The sequence below is a fragment of the Heterocephalus glaber genome, unplaced genomic scaffold, assembly GCF_053883595.1.
Source record: "Heterocephalus glaber isolate CG9 unplaced genomic scaffold, H.glaber_assembly_v1.0 deba00001503, whole genome shotgun sequence".
Lineage (NCBI taxonomy): Eukaryota > Metazoa > Chordata > Mammalia > Rodentia > Bathyergidae > Heterocephalus > Heterocephalus glaber.
The window spans coordinates 1,848,849-1,869,032 of record NW_028258323.1 but is presented as its reverse complement, the minus strand read 5'-3'; the positions used below and the strand labels follow the sequence as shown (position 1 = coordinate 1,869,032).

Below are 20,184 nucleotides of genomic sequence, written 5' to 3'. Positions count from 1 at the left end.
CTGTTAGAGCTGGCAGCAGACCTTGGTGTCATGAAATCCTTGTTTTTCAGGAATGCAGAATTCAAAAGTCATGGGGTCATGGAGACTTCCAGCTTGTTTTCAAAAGAAGGCCTGGGAGGCCAGGCCACATGCCCCTGAGCAGGCAGTGTGTGAAGCTGAGAGAGAACCTGAAAGTGCAGTGGAGACCCAGAAAGTTGGAGATGGTAGGAACATGGGGGGTCTGCTGAGGAATGCCACAGGCAGTGAGTGGATCAATCCCAAGAGAGAAGCCATGAGGGCTACAACCATAAGCAATTCCATAGGGGTGGGACTGTCCAAATTCTTTGGAGATCATATGTCACCACAATATGCCCCAGGTGCTGGACATGGAACTACACGATCTAATGTTTACCCTGCTGGGTTTCAGTCTTGCTTTGATCCCATCTCTTTCTATGCTCATATTTCTCCCTTTTGGAATGGGAATGTTTACCCTGTAATTTTGTATGTTGGCAGTGTTTAAACTTCCTTTTGAATTTTTTTTTTCTTTTTTGGTACTGGGGATCAAACTCAGGTCCTTGCACCTGTGCAGAAGATGGCGAAAACACTGAGCTAAATCCCCAGCCCATTCCCTTTGATTTCTACAAGGGCCCACAGATAAGAGTTTGCCTTGAGTCTCAAAGACAACTTTGGACTTGAACTTTTCAGCAATGCTGGAACTGTTAAAATTTTGGTGACTCTCAGAGCTGGACTAAATGTATTTTGCATAATGAGGTAAACATGAGTCTTTTGGGGGTTGAGGTGAAATGTTATGGTTTAGATCTAGAATGTCTCCCAAAGGTCTCATGTGTTCAGAGGTGGGGCTTTTGGAAGGTGACTGGATAGTGGAGGTGGTGGATCCATCCATTTATGAGCCTAGTAGCTAAATGTGTTGTTAGAAGGTGGGGCATGGTTGGAAGTGGCAGGTCACTAGGGCTATGATCTGGAAGAGTTTATCTCCCTAATCAGCTCCTCCTTTCCCTCTCTACTTCCTGTCCACCAAGATGTGAGCAGCTCTCTTCAGCCAGATCCTTCTGCAATACTGTTTCTGCCTTGGAGTTGGCTGACTGTGGACTAAACTGTGAGCCAAAATAAACCTTTCCTCCTTTAAATTGTGTCAGGAACTGTGTCTCAGCTGTGAGGAAAGGGATTAAGACACTCTCTCACATTTATCTGTTAGAATCTTTATCCCCAAGGTAATAGTGATGCCAGATAATGGAATCTTTTCACACAGAGATGGTAGAAATGAAGCTGGGCCAGATATTGCAAGTGTGCAAACTCTTGCACAGGCACCGCTTTCTGTAGGGAGTGCAGGTCTTTAGCCACTTTGGGGCTTTGTCTGGAAGGACAAAGCATGAAGCTGAGAGTGTGACCAAATTGCTCTCCACAGAACAAATTGAGCAGCAGGTTTTTGTTGATCTGTGGGATGGGTTAAAGTTTGGTTGTTTGATCTGGGTGTGGTGGCGCACTCCCAGCACTTGGGAGGCAGAGACAGGAGGATTGCTGTGAGTTCAAGACCAGTCTGGGCTATATAGTGAGTTCAAGGCCACCCTGAACTACACAGCAAGACACTGTCTCAAAAAACAAAAACAAAACAAAACAAAAATCTGGTCATTTTCCTTGGCCAGGAGCATGGTTTTGAAAGACATTTCTTCTTGAGATGGGCTTGGACCACTGGGTAGTCACAGTCAACTTGTTCTAGAAATCTAGAAACTGTCACATTGTCCTGTATCTAGCACCACCATCTACAGAATACCCTAGCCTTGTACTTGGTGGCCAAGGCCAGGTGGTCAGCTTTGCTGAGGAACTACTGAGTTACTCCTACAGCTGCTGACATCTTTTTCATAAATGTCCTGGCTTTAGAATGGGGCTGAAGAACTTAAATTCTTGAGCTACTGAAAGAGCCCAAGGGTCAGTTAGCAGAATCACAGCTGTAACAGGCAATGGGCCAAGCCCTCCCTGAGTTGTAGGCTTGGACAAGACACTTCTGAGATGATCAACCTGTCTCTGTGTAGAGCTCAGCAGAATCTGAGTCAAGGGTGAAGACAGCAAAGGGGGCAGACACAATGTGAAAACAGAGGTGCCCAGCGTGAAGGCATCCTGCCAGACCATGCCAACTGTGAAGGCATGACGGTGGGGGGTGGGGGTGGGGGTGTGTTTAGTCCATATAGTCCTTTGTTCTGTGAATGAGTTAATTAATTAATTCCCTAGTGAAGAACAACACACAGAGAGACAATCATCAGCATCAGAGCAGAGCAGAGCTGGAGCTGCAGCTCCAGAGCTCAAGAGCTGCATGTCTTTATTCCTTCAGCAAAATAGCAGTTACAGGTACCTGGAAAACACAGCAAACACAACTATTGAAAGGTTACAGCGTTCACTAGTTCACAGAGTTATAGTGTCTTATCAGTGGACTGAGACATGGAGAGACTAAACACCTACTGCAGGACCTTGTCCATGTCACACATACATGGTTAAGTATGTTAAGTCATTCTTAGATAACGGTGGCCTTGTTATGCGCATGTCTGAGAGCAGGGTTGTGACCTTAAATGTCCTCAGATGCCTGGGCTTTGAGTACAGGCAGAAGTGGTACTCCACACTGAATTTTCCACCCCACTTCAGTCAGCCCCAGGCATCTGTAGCCCCAAAGGAAGAGTCAGTGTTCTCAGCACAAGTGGCCTTTAGGTCCCTGGGAAGTAACTGTCACCATGGCCCACGTATCAGAGGTGCTATCCACAGTGAAGCTGGTGGGGAACTAACCATCAGTTGTGCAACCTCCAAAATGAGTGATTGGGGGGGGGGTACCAGGGATCGAGCTTAGGACCTTGCACTTGCCAGGGAGGCATGGTGCCTCTGAGCTACATCCCTGGCCCCAAATGAGTGATTTTTAAGTTGACTATGAGAAAGTGAGGGTAGAGGCCTTATTTAGGTTTCTTTCTTGGTAACAGTTTCTCATTTTATGCAAACATTCTGCTCTAGGGTTTCACTGGGTCTCATGACAAGTCTGTGGAACATGCCCCAGCTACAAAGATCACAGTCATAGCACCAGGAGGCTGGCTTGTCAACCCCACCATTTGCCACCACCCCCAACTGTCTCCATGGTTTTTGGAAGTGGTGCCTTTAGGAGAGAACTTGTTTGTGGATGTAGGGCCCTCATGAATGGGATTAGTGTCTTGTAAATAAGGGAGGATCGGGAGAAGTCACTTGCCCTTATACCACGTGAAGTCAAAGTGAAAGGAAGGCTGTCTGGGAAGGGCAGAGAGTTCTCTGCCTGCCAGATCCAATGGCACCTTGATCGTGGGTGCCCAGCTCCCAGGAGTAAGTGAAGTAAATTTCTGTTGCTTACAAGCCTTGGGCCAAGGATTTAGCTCAGTGGCACTGCACCTGCCTGGCAAGCGAAAGGTCCTAAGTTCGATCCCCAGAACCAAAAAAAAAAAAAAAAAAATACAAGCCTCTCAGTCTACAGCATTTCATTCCAATAGCCTGAAAGAACAAAATAGGATCCGCCGCCTGCCTTGCAAGTGCAAGGACCTGAGTTCGATCCCCAGTACCAAAAAAAAAAAAAAAAAAAAAAAGAATAAAATAGGCAATTCTTTTTTTTTTTTTTCCAGTTCAGGGGATCAAACTCAGGACCTTGCGCTTGCCAGGGAGGCATGGCACCACTGAGCTAAATCCCTAGCAGAAATAGGCAATTCTGCCTTGGAGCTAGGTTACTATTTCTAGCTGATGGGGTAGCTAAAGACTCCAGGCACAAATTCATTGCTGCATCCCTACTTCTATGAAATGGGGCCCTTGGTCAGAAGGAGAGCTGTGTGGCAGGTCAGGAAGTTGAGTAAGGTATTCTGTGAGGCCATGCACACCTGGTGGAATTATCACAAGAAGAGAAAGCATCTACAATGCCCTCTCCCAGTGAGGATTAACTTTCTCTTAGCTGAGCATGGATGCATCAGCCCAGGACTAGTTGATGTTTGTGAGCCATGGCCCATCTCAGGGGGCCTGTCCTGGGGTCTGCTGTTGCCAGGTAAGGACCCAGCAGTGGCACCAGCTGGTCAGCCATGGTAAGAGGTTTACACCATTGAACCCATGCCTGGTCTCCACCCAGCCATCACGATCTATGGGTCCACTGAGTAAATGCTCTGGGAAAAGCATGTCACCATGTCCCCTTGGTTCCTAAGGCGTCCTTCACAGTGCCTCTTCTTTGAGGAGCATTCACAGAGGCATGAGTATTCGCAGTCAGAGTCATTCCAAGAAAGGCCCACAGATGGGCCTCTGCCCTGTGCCTCCCCATTGTGTGGTTTCCTCCTTTCCTGACTCCCTGACAGATTTGCACCAGCCTGTGACTCAGTAGAGGAACAGACTTCTGCCCTCTCACGTAGACAGGGTGGATGCATGACATCCCAGGGCTCCACCAACAAGGGGGCGGAGACAGCAGAGCCGTCTGAGTGTGAATCACCACCAGGAAGCCTGGCTCCCTCCCAAGGCCCTGGGGAGGACGGTTCGGTTCGGTTCCTTGCTTCTTCCTAGCCCATTGACCGTCCTTGGCACTCCATGGTTTGAGGACATGCGAGCCCAAGCCCGGCCTCCACCCCATGTGGCATTCTCCTTCACATCTGTGTTCAGATGTCCCTCTTCCGGGAAGACTGTCAGCCATAGGAGTAAGGCCACACACCCACCATGACAGCATCTCACACCTCTGCAGAGATGCCATTTCCAGGTAAGTCCACAGTCACAGGTTCTGGGGGGACAGGGGCCTCAGGAGGACACCATTGCACTGGGGCACAGGCAATCACAACAGAAGAACTTCCTTGACCTGGTCCCCCAGGGTCACTTCTGAGCAGAGCTCTGTCTAAGTATATCGCAAAGCAGTGAAACTTTAACTACAAAAGGATCCATGCTGTTTCATGTTGAAATTAGGTTAAAATGACTAAATAAACTTTATGTTAAAAAGGAAGCCAAAGCATCTCCGAAATGAGGGAATACACCAGAAAAAGAGGAAGAATGTTGACCAGAAAATAAGAGCCCCTCGCCAGAGTGAGAGGTGAAGGGGGCCCAAGGGGCAGCTGTGGACCTGACTTTGAGGACACTGTAAGGGGAGAGCATGGGCTGCAGAGGCGATTTCTTCAAGAAGCTAAAATGAGGGCTGGGGATTTAGCGCAGTGGTTCCAATGCCTGCCTTGCAAGCAAAAGGTCCTGAGTTTGATTCCCACTATCAAAAAAAAAAAAGAAGCTAAAATGAGTTGGGGCTGGTGGTCCAGGCCTGAAATCCCAGCCCTTGGAGAGGCTGAGGGAGGAAGATCACACCGAGTTCAAGGACAGCCTGAACTACAGAATGAGACTTTGTCTTTAAAAAAGTAAAAGAGGGCTGGGAATGTAGCTCAGCAGCACCACACCTATCTGGCAACCCCAAGGTCCTGAGTTAGATTCCTGGTACTGAGGGGAGGGAAAAAAAAGAGCTGGGTATATTGGCACTCACCTGTAATCCCATCACCTGGGAGGCTGAGGCAGGAGGATCACTTCGAGTTCAAGGCCAGCCTGGGCTACATAGTGAGACTCTGTATTAGAAAAAAAAGTATTAGAAAAAAGGAAAGTATAAAGTAAATTAATACTTAGAGACTTAAAGATTAATCATAATGATGAAAATACTATGTGTAGAAACATGTGGGTATAGCTAAAGCAGTTCTTAGAGAAAAAAATTATAATTTACATACATTTATTCAGACACAAGTTGGTTTTATTTTTATTTTATTTTTTTTTCTTTTATTTTGGTACCGGGGATCGAACTCGGCTCCTCATGCTTGGGCAGCAGGCAGCAGAACCACTGAGCTAAATCCCCAGCCCTTACAAGTTGGTTTTAAAAGAAAGAAGCAAATCATTTAACTATGACACTTGAATAAAAGTCATAACCGAAGAAACAAGAAAGGAACAAAGAGTAAAAATACAGGAAGGTGCTTCTGTGTTTGAGCCCTGGTACCACAAAATAGATAAATACTAGGGCCAGTGATTTAGCTCAGTGGTTTCAGCACTTGCCTCAAAATCGCAAGGTCCCGAGTTTGATCCCTGGTACCAAAATAAAAGAAAAAAAAAGATAAATACTGAAAGTTTAAGATACAGGAAAGAAATAAAAGCAACATTTAAAAAAAGATAGGAAATAATAATAAAGCACTAGGTAAGAAAGGCAAACCTCCGGCGATATTACTATGAGAGAAGAGAAGAGAATATGCAAATAAATGACAATGTGGAAAAGGAGGAATTAGCCACGGCCTCTCAGAAACCACAGCGTCCACCTCATGAATAATAAATGTAAATAAATCTAAAATCTAAATGAAATGGGCAAACCCCCAGAGAAAACACAAACTGCCAGAATAATTAAGAAACACAAAACTTGAGTAGACTAATAAATATTTTTTAAAAAACCAAGCAGACAAATCTCAAGCCGTATATTATACCATATAGTTATACTATATATTAAATTTCCCCACCCAGCAGCAAATCCATGAGTGCTCCCGTCACACTTGAGCATACATAGGCACTTCCTTCCATATGTTTGGATCATCCAGGATCACTTATAACACCACTACGATGTAAGTAGTGTTATTGTTGTTATTGAACTTGTTGCTGTTATTTTGAGACAGGGTCTCACTATGTAGCCCAGGCTGCCCTTGAACTCATGGCAATCCTCCTGCCTCAGCCTCCCGAGTGCTGGGATTTCAGGCATGTGCCACCATGCCCAGCAGGAACATCTTTTAAACAGATACAAAAGCCTAAATAATAAGGCAAATGAATGACTTTAGTTCAAAATTAGGGTTTTGTTTTGTTTTTTTGTTCAGTACTGATAATTGGACCCAAGGCCTTCTTGCTGAGCTATATCCCCAGCAAGGTCCCCTCCTCTTTTTTTTTTTTTTTTTTTTTTTTTTTGGTACCGGGGATCAAACTCAGGACTTTGCACCTGCAAGGTAGGCAGTGGCACCACTCTGCTAAATCCCCTGCCTTCCCCTCTTCTTTTTATATTTTATTTTGAGACAGATCTGGCTACTATGCTAAATTCCCAATCCTCCTGCTTCAGCCTCCTTGAGTGCTGAGATGAAAGGCGTGCACCTGGCTAAATTCTGTTATTTTTAAGCAAATTACCTTAAAGAGTCATGAGCAGTTCTTCTGGACTCAGATTAGGAACCCTTGGAACTTGTGGCTTTCTCAGGAGGCTCAGGTCTCCTCCTGTCTCCCTTTTCGCCAGCTGTGATTGTGCTACACCTGGCAGGGCATCCGAGGAGCAAGGACATGTCTAAAGGGAGAGGCGGTGTTTGGTTCACAGCTGCCTCATTTCCCTCCAATCCTCGTTGAGCACTTAAACATCTGAGCAGAGCATTCCGTATGTCCCAAATCTGAATCTGATAGGAAAGTAAGACTAACAGCAAATGAGATAGCTCGGACCTGGAAAACTCAGGGACCATCCTAAATGGCCACAGCCGTGGGCCAGGGTTAGGGTTCCCAGACCCCCTTCAGGCTGGACAGAGACAGTCATATAGGACTGGTGGATAGATGGGATCTGAGCCATGCAGGAGACACAGAGAGGCTGGGTGCCCATGGAGGGAGGGACACACATGAGGTCCACAGGTCCATATGGTCCCCGTTCTGCATCTAGCACTTCTTCCTAGGCTGCAAGTCTGCTCTGTCCTCCTGTGCCAACCGCTGGGGGGCTGTTGGTTCCCCAGCTTCTGCCTTCAGACCCAAGTTCCCCTTCTTCAAGGGCAGCACCTGGGAACTGTGTCCTGCCACTGTCCAGACACAGGCAGAGCTCTAGCCCAGAAGGCCCTCCCAGGAAGCGCTCACCACACTGGTGACCTTTTGATTATGGAGGGTGGGGAGACAGAGCCCATGCCTTTCAGCTATAGTGATTCAGAGCTCAGCCTGAAATCTTACGGTACAGTAGAGGAAAACTTTAAAATTCATCTTTCTGGTGATACATACACATGTTTAATTTTTTCATTTTGTTTTTTGAGACTGGGTCTCACTATGTAGCCCAGGCTGGCCTCCAACTCACAGCAATCCTCCTGCTTCAGCCTCCTGAGTGCTAGGATTACAGGCATGCACCACCACGCCTGGCTAGATATTTAATTTTTTATGAAGTTAAAATGACATAAGGAATCAATGCATTTTATTTTTTATTTTTTTGTTTTTAAAAATTATTTTGTATTTTTTATGCACTATTTTATGGTTAAAAAATATTTGATATTAAATGTTCCTACAGGCAAATAATTTGTACCTCAGATGGTTTTTATTTTCCTGACAGCTACATTATACAACTCTAATCACTAAATTCTTCCTCATCACTGAAGTAAGTGCTCTTCTTTATCCTCGGGCGCCATGTGAATCCTCCGATGTTGAGGGGCCTGCTGCACTGGGTTTCCATTGGTTCTGTTCTTCAATCTTGGCTTGCTGGGAGGCGATGGCTTGGCTGAGACTGTCGAGAGCGGGGTCTTCCCCTTCGTCTTCACTTTCTGCTACGTCCTCAATTTCTTCCGGTTTGGCAATTTTCTTTTTCTTCTTTCTTCTTTGGAGGCTCACGTTCTCCGAGCATGTTTTTTGGACAGGCATAACTAAGTGTCCACTTTCCCCACATTCATAACACTTGGATTTATCAAAGTACTTTGGCCTTCGGATGAATTCAGCTGCTCTCCCATTGTCAATAGCAATGCTTGCCTTTATCACTCTACCAAACAACTGTTTGTTGTTTATGGCTCTGGTGCAGTTTTGTGCAGAGTCTTTATCCAAAAATAATACAAATGCAACCCTTTTACTCTTCCTCGTATCTTTGCCTTCCATTATAGTAATCTTTACAACTTTGCCATACTTGGAAAATATCCGGTATAAGTCGTTATTTGTCAGGGAGAAGGCCAAGTTGGACACATACACTGTGCTCTTACTTGGAGCCAAGCCACCACTCATTTATGGATTAATCCAAGTTCAGATTTTCGAGGTAAATCGCGGGTGTGGCGTACATCGAGGGTGGGGAGCAGAAGATCACAAACAGCAAAATCCGGTGCTAAATTCCGCCAATTCTTCAGGGACTGGGGCCCCTGCCGCGCAGCGGGCCTTCAACCCCGACTTTTCCTCGCCCCTCGCAGGGGCCTGGGCATCCGGCGCCAGGGCGGGGTCGGTGCAGACCCGTGGGGTCGCGGCAGCAGGGGGCCCTGCGCGGCTCCCTTTGGTCGGGCAGGAATCAATTCATTTTAAAAAGTTACTCAGTATTTATGGGGAAAGTGAGAGAGGAAACGGGTTTTAGAAACTTGGTGATGGTGCCTGCCATTCGGTGATGGGTGGGCGACCATTTTATGAATCTGTGTGTGTGCGTGCGTGTGTGTGTACGCGCGTGCGTGCGCGTGGTAATGCAGCTCAAACCCAGGGGCACTCCATTGCTCAGCTACATGCCTAGCCCTTCTTATGTTTTATTTTGAGACAAGCCTCTCTAAATTGCCGAAGCTGGCCTGGAACTTTCTATCCTCCGGCCTCAGTCTCCTGAGCAGCTGGATGACAGGCGTGCACATTCACTCTGATGCTGACATCTTTAACTCCTCCCCTCAGCGTTCCTTGCTGGGGCCTTTTCACCTTGCTGCTTCTCCTTGCACAGGCTGTGGCCTTGCACAACCTCCTTATTGGGCATGGTGGCACTCTTCTCTCATCCCAGCACTCAGGAGGCTGAGGCAGGAGGATCACTCTGAGTTCAAGCCGGGTGTGGTAGCTCACACCTGTAATCCCAGCACTGGGGAAGCTGAGGCAGGAGGGTCGCTTCAAGTTCAAGGCCAGCCTGGACTAGAGAGTTCAGGGCCAGCCGAACTACAAAGAGAGACTCTGCCTCAAAAAAACAAAACAAACAAACATAAAACCAGACAAACAAATAACCAAACCAAAACAACAACAATAACAAAACCCCCAAACCAAACTAAACACACAAAAAAGAGCATTCTCCTCATGTGTCTCCAACGCACAGGAAATAACGTATTTCCCAGAGGCACCCAGCTGCCCTCTCTTATGTCTCCTTGGCCAGAGCTTTGTCCAGGGCCGAAACGCTGAGGCAGGAGGACCACTGTGAGCTCAAGGCCAGCCTGGGGAACAGAATAAGTTCAAGGCCACCATAGCAAGATGTTGTCTCAAAACAACAAAACAATAACAACAACAGTGGCAGCAACAAAGAGACAGGCCTGTTTTCCTTTCCTTGAACCTGATGCCTCGGGCTTGCCCTTGGGAGAAGCCCAGTCCAGTCATCCAGGCTCTGGGTAGCTGTGAGTTTAGGGGTACCCTTGCCTCTGCTGATTGTGATCCAGAGCGAACCCTGGGCTGCAGGCCATGTGCCCTGCTCACAGACAGTGGGCTCTGGGTCACTTGGCCTCCCACAGAACAGGGCACCGGGAGCCTGTGATTTCACACGGTCACGGCAGAGGAAGCCACTGTCTGTGCCACAGAGGGCAGGTGGGGCCACGTCACTGCAAGGATGCCCGGGAACTCAGGGGACCCTGCTCTGAGCCCAGAGCGGCTGTGCAGCTGGCTGTGCAGTCACGGCCATCACCCTGTGGCCTCCAGACTCTTCTTCCACTGCCTGGGAAACCGCTGTTTCCTCCCTCCTGACCTGTCAGGGATGGATGTGTGATGGCTGCTGTCCTTTCCAGGACACAGCAGAGATGGAGGAGGAGGCCCTGGTGGCAGGACAGTCAGTTCCTTGAGCTGATGGATACGCTAGATATAAGTTCAGGAGAGAAGCCACGGTTGCCTCAAGAAGCAAGTCTGGGATGAATCCACAGAGAGGCGAGAGCTCTGCAGTGACTGCACTGGGGTCCAGTGAGGGGAAGGGGCTCCGGCAGGGTCCACAGACTGGAGGGAAAGGGACAGGGAACAGCGGGAGGAGCCTGAGACGCCAGAGGGCAAGAGGGGGCTAGGACAGCTGGGGCGTTCAGCACTGCTGTTCATGGGTTTTAAAGTTTTTGCACTTATATTGTTTATTATTATACCTTAAAGGGTTGATATCATTACTAGAAAAGCTTTGGGAAAAGCCATGAAAAAAAGTGAAAGCTGTGTCTGTGATATGCACATTAAGCTAAATGAAATAAAACATTGCTCCTTGAAATTAGAATGACCAGACATGTACATGATAAGGACTTACCAGAATGTTGGGAAAGAGTATTTGCAAAAATATTTACAAATATAAGCTGGCATGGTAACCCACGTAATCCTGTAATCCCAGCATTCAGGAGGCTGGGCAGGGAGGGCTTCAAATCCAAGCCCAGCCTGGGCAACTTAGTGACTTAGTGAGACCCTGTTTCCAATTTTTCTTTTTATAAATAGATAACCTAAAACCTTGAGCTAGTTATCACCCTGGGAGATGCGTATGTAGTGTGGTGGAGGGATCGGAATCAAGTTACTCTTGACCTGTTTCTCCTCTGCGATGATGACTCTCTGCCTTGCCACACTGCCTTGGAGGTGACAATGGACCAAAACCTCTACAAACTGAGCTGAAATAAACCTCTCCTCCTTTAATTTTGTGTGTCAGGTATTTTGTCTCAGCCACAAGAAAAGTAATCAGAATCAGGTCATTCTGAGTTTAAATCCTGTGATGTTGGAAGTGATTCATGCTTTAAGGTACCTGTGTTTTCCTCTCTACAAACACATCACTGAAATTACTTGTAGCATTTACACTATGGTAGTTACATGAGACAATGCCTAGGAAATACATTGAGATACATTAGGCAGTGCCCAAAACATAAAGTTATCTCTCATTATTATTTTATTAGGTGTTACCACAGCTCTTTTGCTTTTTCTCTTTGTACCTCAGTTTCAACACTAGGTGGCAGCAACACCCTCTTAAGCAATTAAAGTGATCCATAACTCAGGTATCCAGGAAAAAGAGAAGTCTTATAAAGATGTGTGTAGGACATGAGCAAAGCAACGAGAGCTCCACAGGGGAGATGGAGTCAGAGGTGGAAGTGAGGATGGGCAGAGAAGGAGAGAGGCAGAGAGAGGAGAAAATTTTGGAAGGAATTTAATTTTTTTTGAGGTACTGGGAATTGAACCGCTGGGAGTTACTCTATTACTGAGCTACATCTTCAGCCCAGTTAATTTTATTTATTGAAATACTGGGGACTGAACCCAGTAACTTCACACTGAGCTACATCTTGAACTCTTTTTACTTATTTAATTATATATTTATTTTTGTTTTGTTATTTTGAGACAGAGTCTTGCTCTGTAATTCAGGTTGGTTTTGAACTCACTATGTAGCCCAGGCTGGCCTGGAACTCATGTGATCCTTCTGCCTCAGGCTTCTGAGTGCTGGAATTACAGGTGTGTGCTACCTACCACGCTAGCTAAGAATTAGATTTTTTGAAAGAAAATACTGAACTAGTCATTATGGGGAGAAACTAGATCTTTGTGGGACACTCTTTCACCTTGTAGTTAGTGTCACTTCCCCTTGGGCATACTTGTGGGGGGTGATGGGCACCATATCTACTTGTGCAGACCAGGTTTAGGGGTCTTGAGTGGTCCTGGGGAGAGTTAGCACCACTGGCTGCATAGCAAGTACCTATAAAAGTGTGTTTTACTGTTTATTTTTGCCTTAGTATTAATCTCAATTATGGAAGCAGGGCCATTTTATTCTATATCATTCCTCTATCCATAAGACATTTAGTGGTAAGTGCTGTGTGACTGTTACCCCCAAAGCTGGAGGTGTCAGGCAGTGAGCACCTTCTATCTTCTGCTTTCTGGGTGGTTCGGGTCCAGGGGGCTCCTGAAGCTTCCTGCAGACATCACTGGGGCCGCAGTTATCCTTAGGTCTCACGAACCTTGGGTCTGTTTGCAGGATGCTCACTCACATGGTGGGTGGCTGTGAGCGCTTGTGTCCAGGCGTCCCCCCCAAAGCCTCATGCACTCAGAGGTGGGGCTTTGTAGAGGTGGTTGGATCTAGGGTGCGTGATATCGGGATGGAGGTTGTGTGGTACTGTTTTAGTCCACTGATTGGTTTGTTGCAGTTCTAGGTGTGGTTATTGGGAAGTCCCCCCCCCCCCCCGGGTGCAAGTGGCATCACAAAAAAGGCTTGTAGCCTGGATGGGATAAAAGGGAAAGGGAGGGGGCTAGGGATTTAGCTCAGGGTGCTGCTTCTGCTTTGCAAGTGAAAGGTCCTGAGTTCAATTTCCGGTATGGAAAAAACAAAAGGGAAAGGGAGGCTTGCTGCTGCTTGCTGCTTTCTTCCTGCCATGTCATGACTTGTTTCTCCTCTGCGATGATGCCTCTCTGCCTTGCCACACTGCCTTGGAGGTGACAATGGACCAAAACCTCTACAAACTGAGGTGAAATAAACCTTTCCTCCTTTAATTTTGTGTGTCAGGTATTTTGTCTTAGCAACAAGAAAAGTAGCCAAGACAGTGGCAAAAGACTTTCATCCCTGTGCTCAGGATTTTCTCCACACAACAGCTCAAAGGTCCTGCAAGGTGCCTGCTGGTCCCTCTCTGGAGAGTGATCCAAGAGAGACTGCAGAAAGGAGGCCAAGATACCTTTAATGACCTCATCTCAGAAGCTAGACTCAGCAACTTGCACCATATTTGCCCAAAATGAGTCACAGGGAAAATAACTGAAGCCAGTCATGGGATCTGCCACACACACAGGAAGCCAGGTCCTGTGCAGAGAAATCGTAAGCTGCCCTGTTGCCTTCCGTGTGGCCTGGACCATCGCCTCACCTGTGTGGGGCTCGGTTTCCTCATCAAGAAAGAAGGCTGGGCACAGCTCCAAGAGGCCTTCCACCTTCGGCCCATCTGGTGTTCTCAGCAGCTCCTCTCTGCTCTCATCTGTAAAATGAAATGATCTAAGGCAGTGGCGTTCAACTGTTCACCATTTTTATGTTTTTCCTTGCAGTTCCAGGGGATCGAACCCAGGGTCTTGTGCATGCTAGGCAAGTGTCCTACCCTCAGCTATACCTAGCCCCTTTCTGCTTTTGAAACCCAAATAGGAGCTGTATTTACACAAAAACCAAACACACACATAGGCATGGTGTCTTAGTCACTTTTCTTGTCCCTGGGACAAAATAGCTGACACTCACAATTTAAAGGCGGAAAGGTTTATTTTGGTTGACACTTTGTGGAGATTTCAGTCCATAGTCGGCTGGTGGCATGGCAGAGGGCCATGGCAGAGGGGAGGCTGCTTATAGCCTGGTGGCAAGAAGAAGAAAATCACGAGAGCAGAGAGGGGAGAGACCACTCCAGGCCACGCCCCCTTGACCTCCTCCTCCCAACCTCACATTTAGCTATAAACTCGTCAGAGGACTGATTTACTGCTGAGTATCACATCCCATGATCCTGTCACACCCCCACAAAGCCCCACATGTGACCCAGTGAGGCTTTAGGGGGACATCTGGATAGAAACCATAAGGCCTGGGTACATGTGTTTGTGAGACAGAAGTGAAACTTCTGCCACGCAATACTTTCTTCCATGTACCTGTGGGTGTACTCTTGCTTTACTCCTCATCCTAGGCTAATTCATTTAGCAGGACCCAGGTCAGAGTCTATTACAGCAGCTTCTCCCATCTTTATGCTAAACACAAACTCTGCGTTCACCATCGGAGCTGGAGCAGAAGTGTGCGGAACCACCTGTCCTCCCTGCTGGCCACTGGCAGGACAAAAGGCACCTTCCGGTGTGGGCAGCCCTGGGGTCCTGCTCCACCAGACCTGAGAGGGACCAGCCATGGCTCCTGCATTGGCCCTCACAGGCCCGCCTGGGCCTCACTACCAGATTGCCCGGTCCTCGGCCTTTTAGCTCCGCCCTTCTCCAACTGCAAAGATAAGCAGCATCCCAGGGTGTCTCAGAGCTGTCACAATGATCGCGCAGCAGGGACATCATCTTGGATTCTCACCACCCTGAAATGCAGACTGTGACCCTGGTGTATAGAAGCCGAGGCTCAGGCGTGATGACGCCAGATCGTGGTCACGAGTGGCAGACTGGACCTCCAAGCCAGTCCCCCAACTCCAGGGCTCCCGGCCAGGCGACAGTAGTCAGACGTGGCTCCCCCTGAGTCATCAGCTGGCTGTTACCCGAGGGCCTGGGTTCAGCGTGGGAAACTCCTCACTCACTGGAGAGAAACGCAAGGGTCCAGGGTCACCATGCACAGCCGTGTGCCCAAGTCACGTCCTCGGTCTCTTGGCGACACCGCGGGAGCGCGGAGCTGTGGCAGCACAAAACCCTTTGTGGGGCCGGGTGACGCAAACGCCCTCCCGGGGACGCAGGCAGGGGCGGGCGGGGCGCGCGGCACGGCGGTGCGCGGCCTCGGGCTCCTGGAGCGCGCTCCGCCCTGGCCTGCTGCTGGGACCCGCCACACCCGCCCGGACGGGTAGGTACCTGAGGAGGGAGCAGCGGGTTTGGGGTCCGGGGGGACCGCGGGCCAGGGCGGAACAGACTCGCCCAACTCCGGATCCAGGGGTGGGGCCAAGGCGGGGACACTTCGGCGTTTGATTGTGCGTGGCCCAGGAAGGCCTCGAACCCGTGGCGATCCTCCCGCCTCAGCCTTCCGAGTGCTGGGATCACAGGCGTGCGCCACCATGCCTGACTTGGCACTTTCAGACCAGGTTTTGGATGAGGGAAGCAGGTCGGGGTTGCTCGGGGTAGAGTTCTGTGCCGGCGGGAAGTTGCTGTACCCGCAGAGTCCCAGTGGCTTGGCCCTGCACAGCGAGCACATCTGGCGACCGGGGGCCACAACGCCGTGACAGCGACCACGCTGCGCCCCTAACCTGTCCAGCAGGAGCAGTCCTGCCTGCCTTGCTCTTTACGTGGTGGAAGAACTGGCAGCCACTTCGTGCGAAAGACAAGGATGGTGGCACTCAGGCTCAGCCGCTGCTGTTCAGAAACGCTTTCTCTGGATCCGTATCACTTGGCTGGAAAAGGATTTAGGGAAGGCCGTTCACTGGTGTGTCCCTGTCCCTGCAGGGAGGAGGCCGGAGCGCCGTGGCCGCCCCTGTGTGAAGACATTGGCTGGGACCGCTCGGCATGGCCTACGGGCTGCCCAGGAAGAACACGGTGCGGAGCATCCTACGGGGCAGCTGCTACAGCGCGTAAGTGCGGGCCTCAGGCGTCGGCGCCGGTCTCCTTGCCAAAAGGCATCGCTTGGACAGGAGCGTAGGGATCATCTTATTGGGCTCTGCACCACAGTCACGCTTTCAAATGAGCAAGCACTGTCGTGTGCGAAGCAAGGGGCAGGCTCGAGGTCTGAATCTTTTCCCAAAACAAGTTTCTGCTCCTGCCCGTCATCTTCCAATCCTCTCTAGCCAGCCCAGCTGAACTTCAAAGGCCCTGGCCCAGGCGCTTCTCCGTCCAGGTCTCAGTTGGCAGGCTGTGTGTGCTCGGATGGGCATTGTGTTAGGAAGCCGGGCTCTAGGCCCGGCTGCGGCCCTCCGCCCTTCTCTGGGCCTCGCTATGGCCCCACAGCGCCGCCTCTGGCGTGGGCCGATGACGGTGGCAGAGCGCGTGGTGAACAGCGCTGCCACAGGCGTCTCTCTCTGTGACCCCATATGACTTTGAACACTTTTTCTGGATTTGTTTTGCGGGCTCCCCCTCCACAGCTTCCGTCATTTTCACCGTCATGGTGGAGTAACTAGTTCTTGATCACGATATTCTTAGACATGGGGATTCCTACAGGACTCTAAACCACAGCTCCAGGAGAGTCAGAGAACGCGCAGCCCACAGCTTGCTCAGTTTTGTCACTCCGGTGTGTGTGTAGGCGGGCTCCGCTGTGGTAAATATCCTCCTAAATGCAATTTGGATACGAAGACGTTCCTGTTTCCGGAGAATGATGTGAGTGCGACTCTGGGGTCTGGTTCTGCACAGCCTTGTGAACCCGGGGTGCTCTCTGCCACTCTCCCCACACAGGGCTTGGTATTAGACTTCTCATGAAGTTACAAGAACAGAATGGGAGTCCGAGGTTTAGCTCAGTGGTGCTGCCGCCTGCCTTGCAAGCTCAAAGTCCTGAGTTCGATCCCTGGTACCAAAACAACAGCAACAACAATTGTAGCAGCGCTCTTCAGAGTTCATTTGCTAAGGTAACTCCTTACCTTGGCCTTTTGTTTTTGTTTTTATTTTTTTGAGACAAGGTCTTGCTGTGTAGTTCAGGCTGGCCTCAAACTCATGGCAATCCTCCTGCCTCAGCCTCCCAAGTACTAGAATTACAGGTGTGCGCTGACATGCCTGTCTCCTTGGCCTTTTTATTTTTATTTATTTTCTTCGTTGTTTAAAAAAATTATATACATAATACTCTAAACAATTAAATAGTGCAGAAGCATATAAAAGAAAAATAAAAGTTATCTCTCATTCTCCCATTCCCACCCTTAGGACCCACTCAGAAATAAAATGTCTTGTATTTTTTCTAGGATTTCTGCTGCTATAGAAGACACGCAAGTATATAAACACACACACATATTTTGGCTTTTTGAGACAGAATGTTGCTATAGGTGAGGCTGGCTCTGAATTCAATACATAGCCTAGGCTGGCCTCAGACTCACAGCGATCCTTCTCCCTCAGCCACCACACCTGGCTGTCACATATTTTTTTTTTGGTACCTGGGATCGAACTTGGGACCTTGCGTTTGCCAGGCAGGCGCTGGAACCACTGAGCTAAATCCCCAGTTGTCACATATGTTTTTAACATACAGAATCATATAAAACTCTGCCTCCTTGGCCCCTTACCGTCCAGTGTGTCTTGTACAGCTTGATGGTCCAGACCTCGGATTCATACCCAACAGCCTGTGACCTGGGACAAGTGGTTCTCCACTCTTGAGTTTCCTAATCCGTAGAGGGAGGGTGGTAATAGCAAGTGTTTGCTCCATGGGGCTGTTGTAGCAGTATCTGTTTATATGGATAAACTGCTTAAAACAGGGTGTGGAACACAGTAAGTGCTATCTAAACGTGAGCTTTATATTGTTCATCTTTCTAGGTCAGCATAAAGGTCTAGGCCTTTTTCTTTTGATACGCAGGACATTTTTTGGGGGGGGTACTGGGGATCGAACTCAGGACCTTGCACTTGTGAGGCAGGTGCTGGAACCACTGAGCTAAATCCCCGGCCCTTTGTTCTTTTGATACATGTGCATGCCCACTGCTGCTTAATCAGGCTGTTGAGAGGCTTTAAGACAATTTCCATGTTTTTTTTTTTAACACTGCTTTAATGAACATTCTCAAAAATACTTCTTTGTGACTTGTTCATGCACATCTGTAATAACTGTGGACTTTAAGTCATCCCCTAAGGTGATCAGGTATGGGGGAAGCCGGAGGAGGCAAACAAAGGGCCATGTGGAGACTGTTACTTCCTCTCCAAGGACAGCCCGAGTCTGCTGTCCCTGCATGTTGAGGCTGTGCTCACGTGATTGAAGCTAAATAAAACGAGTGCTTCCGGTTCATAGTGATTATTTTTAATGCTGCAGTTGGAGCGTCATCCCTTCCCCTCCCTAATCCCAGATCGCTCCCCTAAAACCTCAGTGTGTGCCATGTACCCTGCTCAGTGCAAGTGACATCCTTGACTTTCCTGATGGGACAGTGTTTTGGCAGCCATGAAGGATGTCGGAGCTTGCTGTTTTCATCTGCATCCTCTCATGTGGCAGAGGGATGGCTGTGCTGTGAGCTGATCACAAGTCCCTGGTGTTAGAATTTCTGGTCCCTGCCTTGGCTGCTTTTCCTGCCTGAGTTGCCGCCCTGGGAAACCCTGAGCCTTGCCCTTGTGACCCAGTGTGGATGAGCAAGCTGCCTTCTGTATCTCTCACAGTGTGTGCACAGTAAATATTTACTGAATGAATTCATGCAGTTTTTGCCCCAGACAGGAACCTTGGGATCTTGCTCTGCTTACAAAGACCTGGTACTCGAACCTAGTTAGCTCCAGATTGCCCTTTTTGGGAGAAATTGCATATGGGAGTCCCTTGGAGCTGGCCAAATGTGAAACCAAGGAGGAGCTGCTGCCTTCAGAGGAATGTAAGTGCCTCAGGGTCCCTGGTATCTGTTGTCCATGTTGTCCTGTGTGTATTATCAGAAAGACATTGAGATGTGTTATTCAGCCCAATAGCTCCACCAGCCTCCTGTTTCAGTAGCCCTAGTTATCTTGGTTGTTTTACAATGTCAATTTTGCTGGTGTACTTCAGGATTTTTTTTTTTTTTTTGGAGACAGGATCTTGCTATGTAGTTCAGGCTGGGCCTTGAACTCACTGTGTAGTCCAGGCTGGCCTTGAACTCAAAGTGATCCTTCTGCCTCCACCTCCCAAGTTCTGGGACTACACCACACCTAACTCTGTGTGATTCAATTTTGAATACACTAAGCCTAGTGAAAAGGCCAGTCAGATTGGTTCATGGATTTTATTTTTTAGCCATCAAACTCGAAAGGAAGTATGAAACGAAGTGCCTGACTAAACTGAAATTTCAAGAAAATGCATCTGAGGAAATTCAAATGTCCCTAAGAGCAAGAGAAGTTGGTCTGAGAAGACCTCTGCAACCTAAGTGACAGGTGTGCCACGTTGGAGTCTTTGCTCCAGTTCCTGTGTTGGGTGGGATGAAGGTGCCTGCATCTCTGCACTGCATGGTCCTATGTGGACATGAGGAGGCCACCAGCTGACGTGGGTCATCCTGGACAGCTCTGAGGTCTCCTGATCCCCACCACAGATGGTCCATTGCATCATACATGACAGCACTGTGAGTAGATGAAAATCCTTCTGGAGTTCTGTCAGTTCTGCTGTTTGTTTTGATGTTTGTAAAAGAGTGCTAAGGGAAGAGGAAACTTCTTGCCAGAGTCAGTATTTTTGTGTGTGTGTGTGTGGGGGGCACAGGGTCTTGCCATGTAGTTCAGGCTGGTCTTGAACTCATTATGTGGCATAGGATGACCTTGCACTCATGGTGGTTCTTCTGCCTCAGACTCCCAAGTGCTGGAATTACAGACGTGCACTACCATGCCTGGTCAGAGGCAGTATTCTGAAGAAACATTTTGAATTTTCATCTTTGAGATCCCAAGGAGGGATAAAAAAGGTCAGAGAAATTTTCTTAGAAAGGATAAACTATAAAAAAAATTTATTTGGTTAAGAAAAATGATAGATTGGGGCCAGGGATTTAGCTCAGTGGTTCCACTGCCTCCCTTGCAAGTGCAAGGTCCCAAGTTCAATCCCTGGTACCAAAAAAATGAAAG

At 48.4% G+C, this 20,184-nt stretch overlaps 1 protein-coding gene and 1 long non-coding RNA gene across 2 annotated transcripts; one reads left to right on the top strand and one right to left on the bottom strand.

Moving 5' to 3' along the window:
- Nucleotides 1-2,260: 2,260 nt before the first annotated feature.
- LOC147825469 (uncharacterized) lies at nt 2,261-15,251 on the bottom strand. The gene is made up of 4 exons (XR_015440728.1): nt 15,114-15,251; nt 13,728-13,835; nt 5,486-5,564; nt 2,261-2,347 (listed from the first exon to the last, which is right to left on the bottom strand). It is a non-coding gene; the product is annotated as an uncharacterized LOC147825469 (long non-coding RNA).
- Nucleotides 15,252-15,276: 25 nt separating this feature from the next.
- On the top strand, nt 15,277-19,563 carry CUNH4orf36 (chromosome unknown C4orf36 homolog). Its single transcript, XM_013067735.3, has 4 exons — nt 15,277-15,370; nt 15,964-16,088; nt 18,835-18,986; nt 19,376-19,563. The coding sequence occupies exons 2-4, from the start codon at nt 16,024-16,026 to the stop codon at nt 19,507-19,509; spliced, it is 351 nt and encodes a 116-aa protein (XP_012923189.1). The 5' UTR covers nt 15,277-15,370; nt 15,964-16,023; the 3' UTR covers nt 19,510-19,563.
- Nucleotides 19,564-20,184: the final 621 nt, after the last annotated feature.

What these genes read in the sequence shown, in the direction of transcription:
- CUNH4orf36 (XM_013067735.3), top strand. Translation starts at nt 16,024, where the DNA reads ATGGCCTACGGGCTGCCCAGGAAGAACACGGTGCGGAGCATCCTACGG. An exon ending in CGGGGCAGCTGCTACAGCGC is followed by an intron (nt 16,089 to 18,834) that starts GTAAGTGCGGGC and finishes TTTTTGCCCCAG; the next exon opens with ACAGGAACCTTGGGATCTTG. An exon ending in GCTGCTGCCTTCAGAGGAAT is followed by an intron (nt 18,987 to 19,375) that starts GTAAGTGCCTCA and finishes TTTATTTTTTAG; the next exon opens with CCATCAAACTCGAAAGGAAG.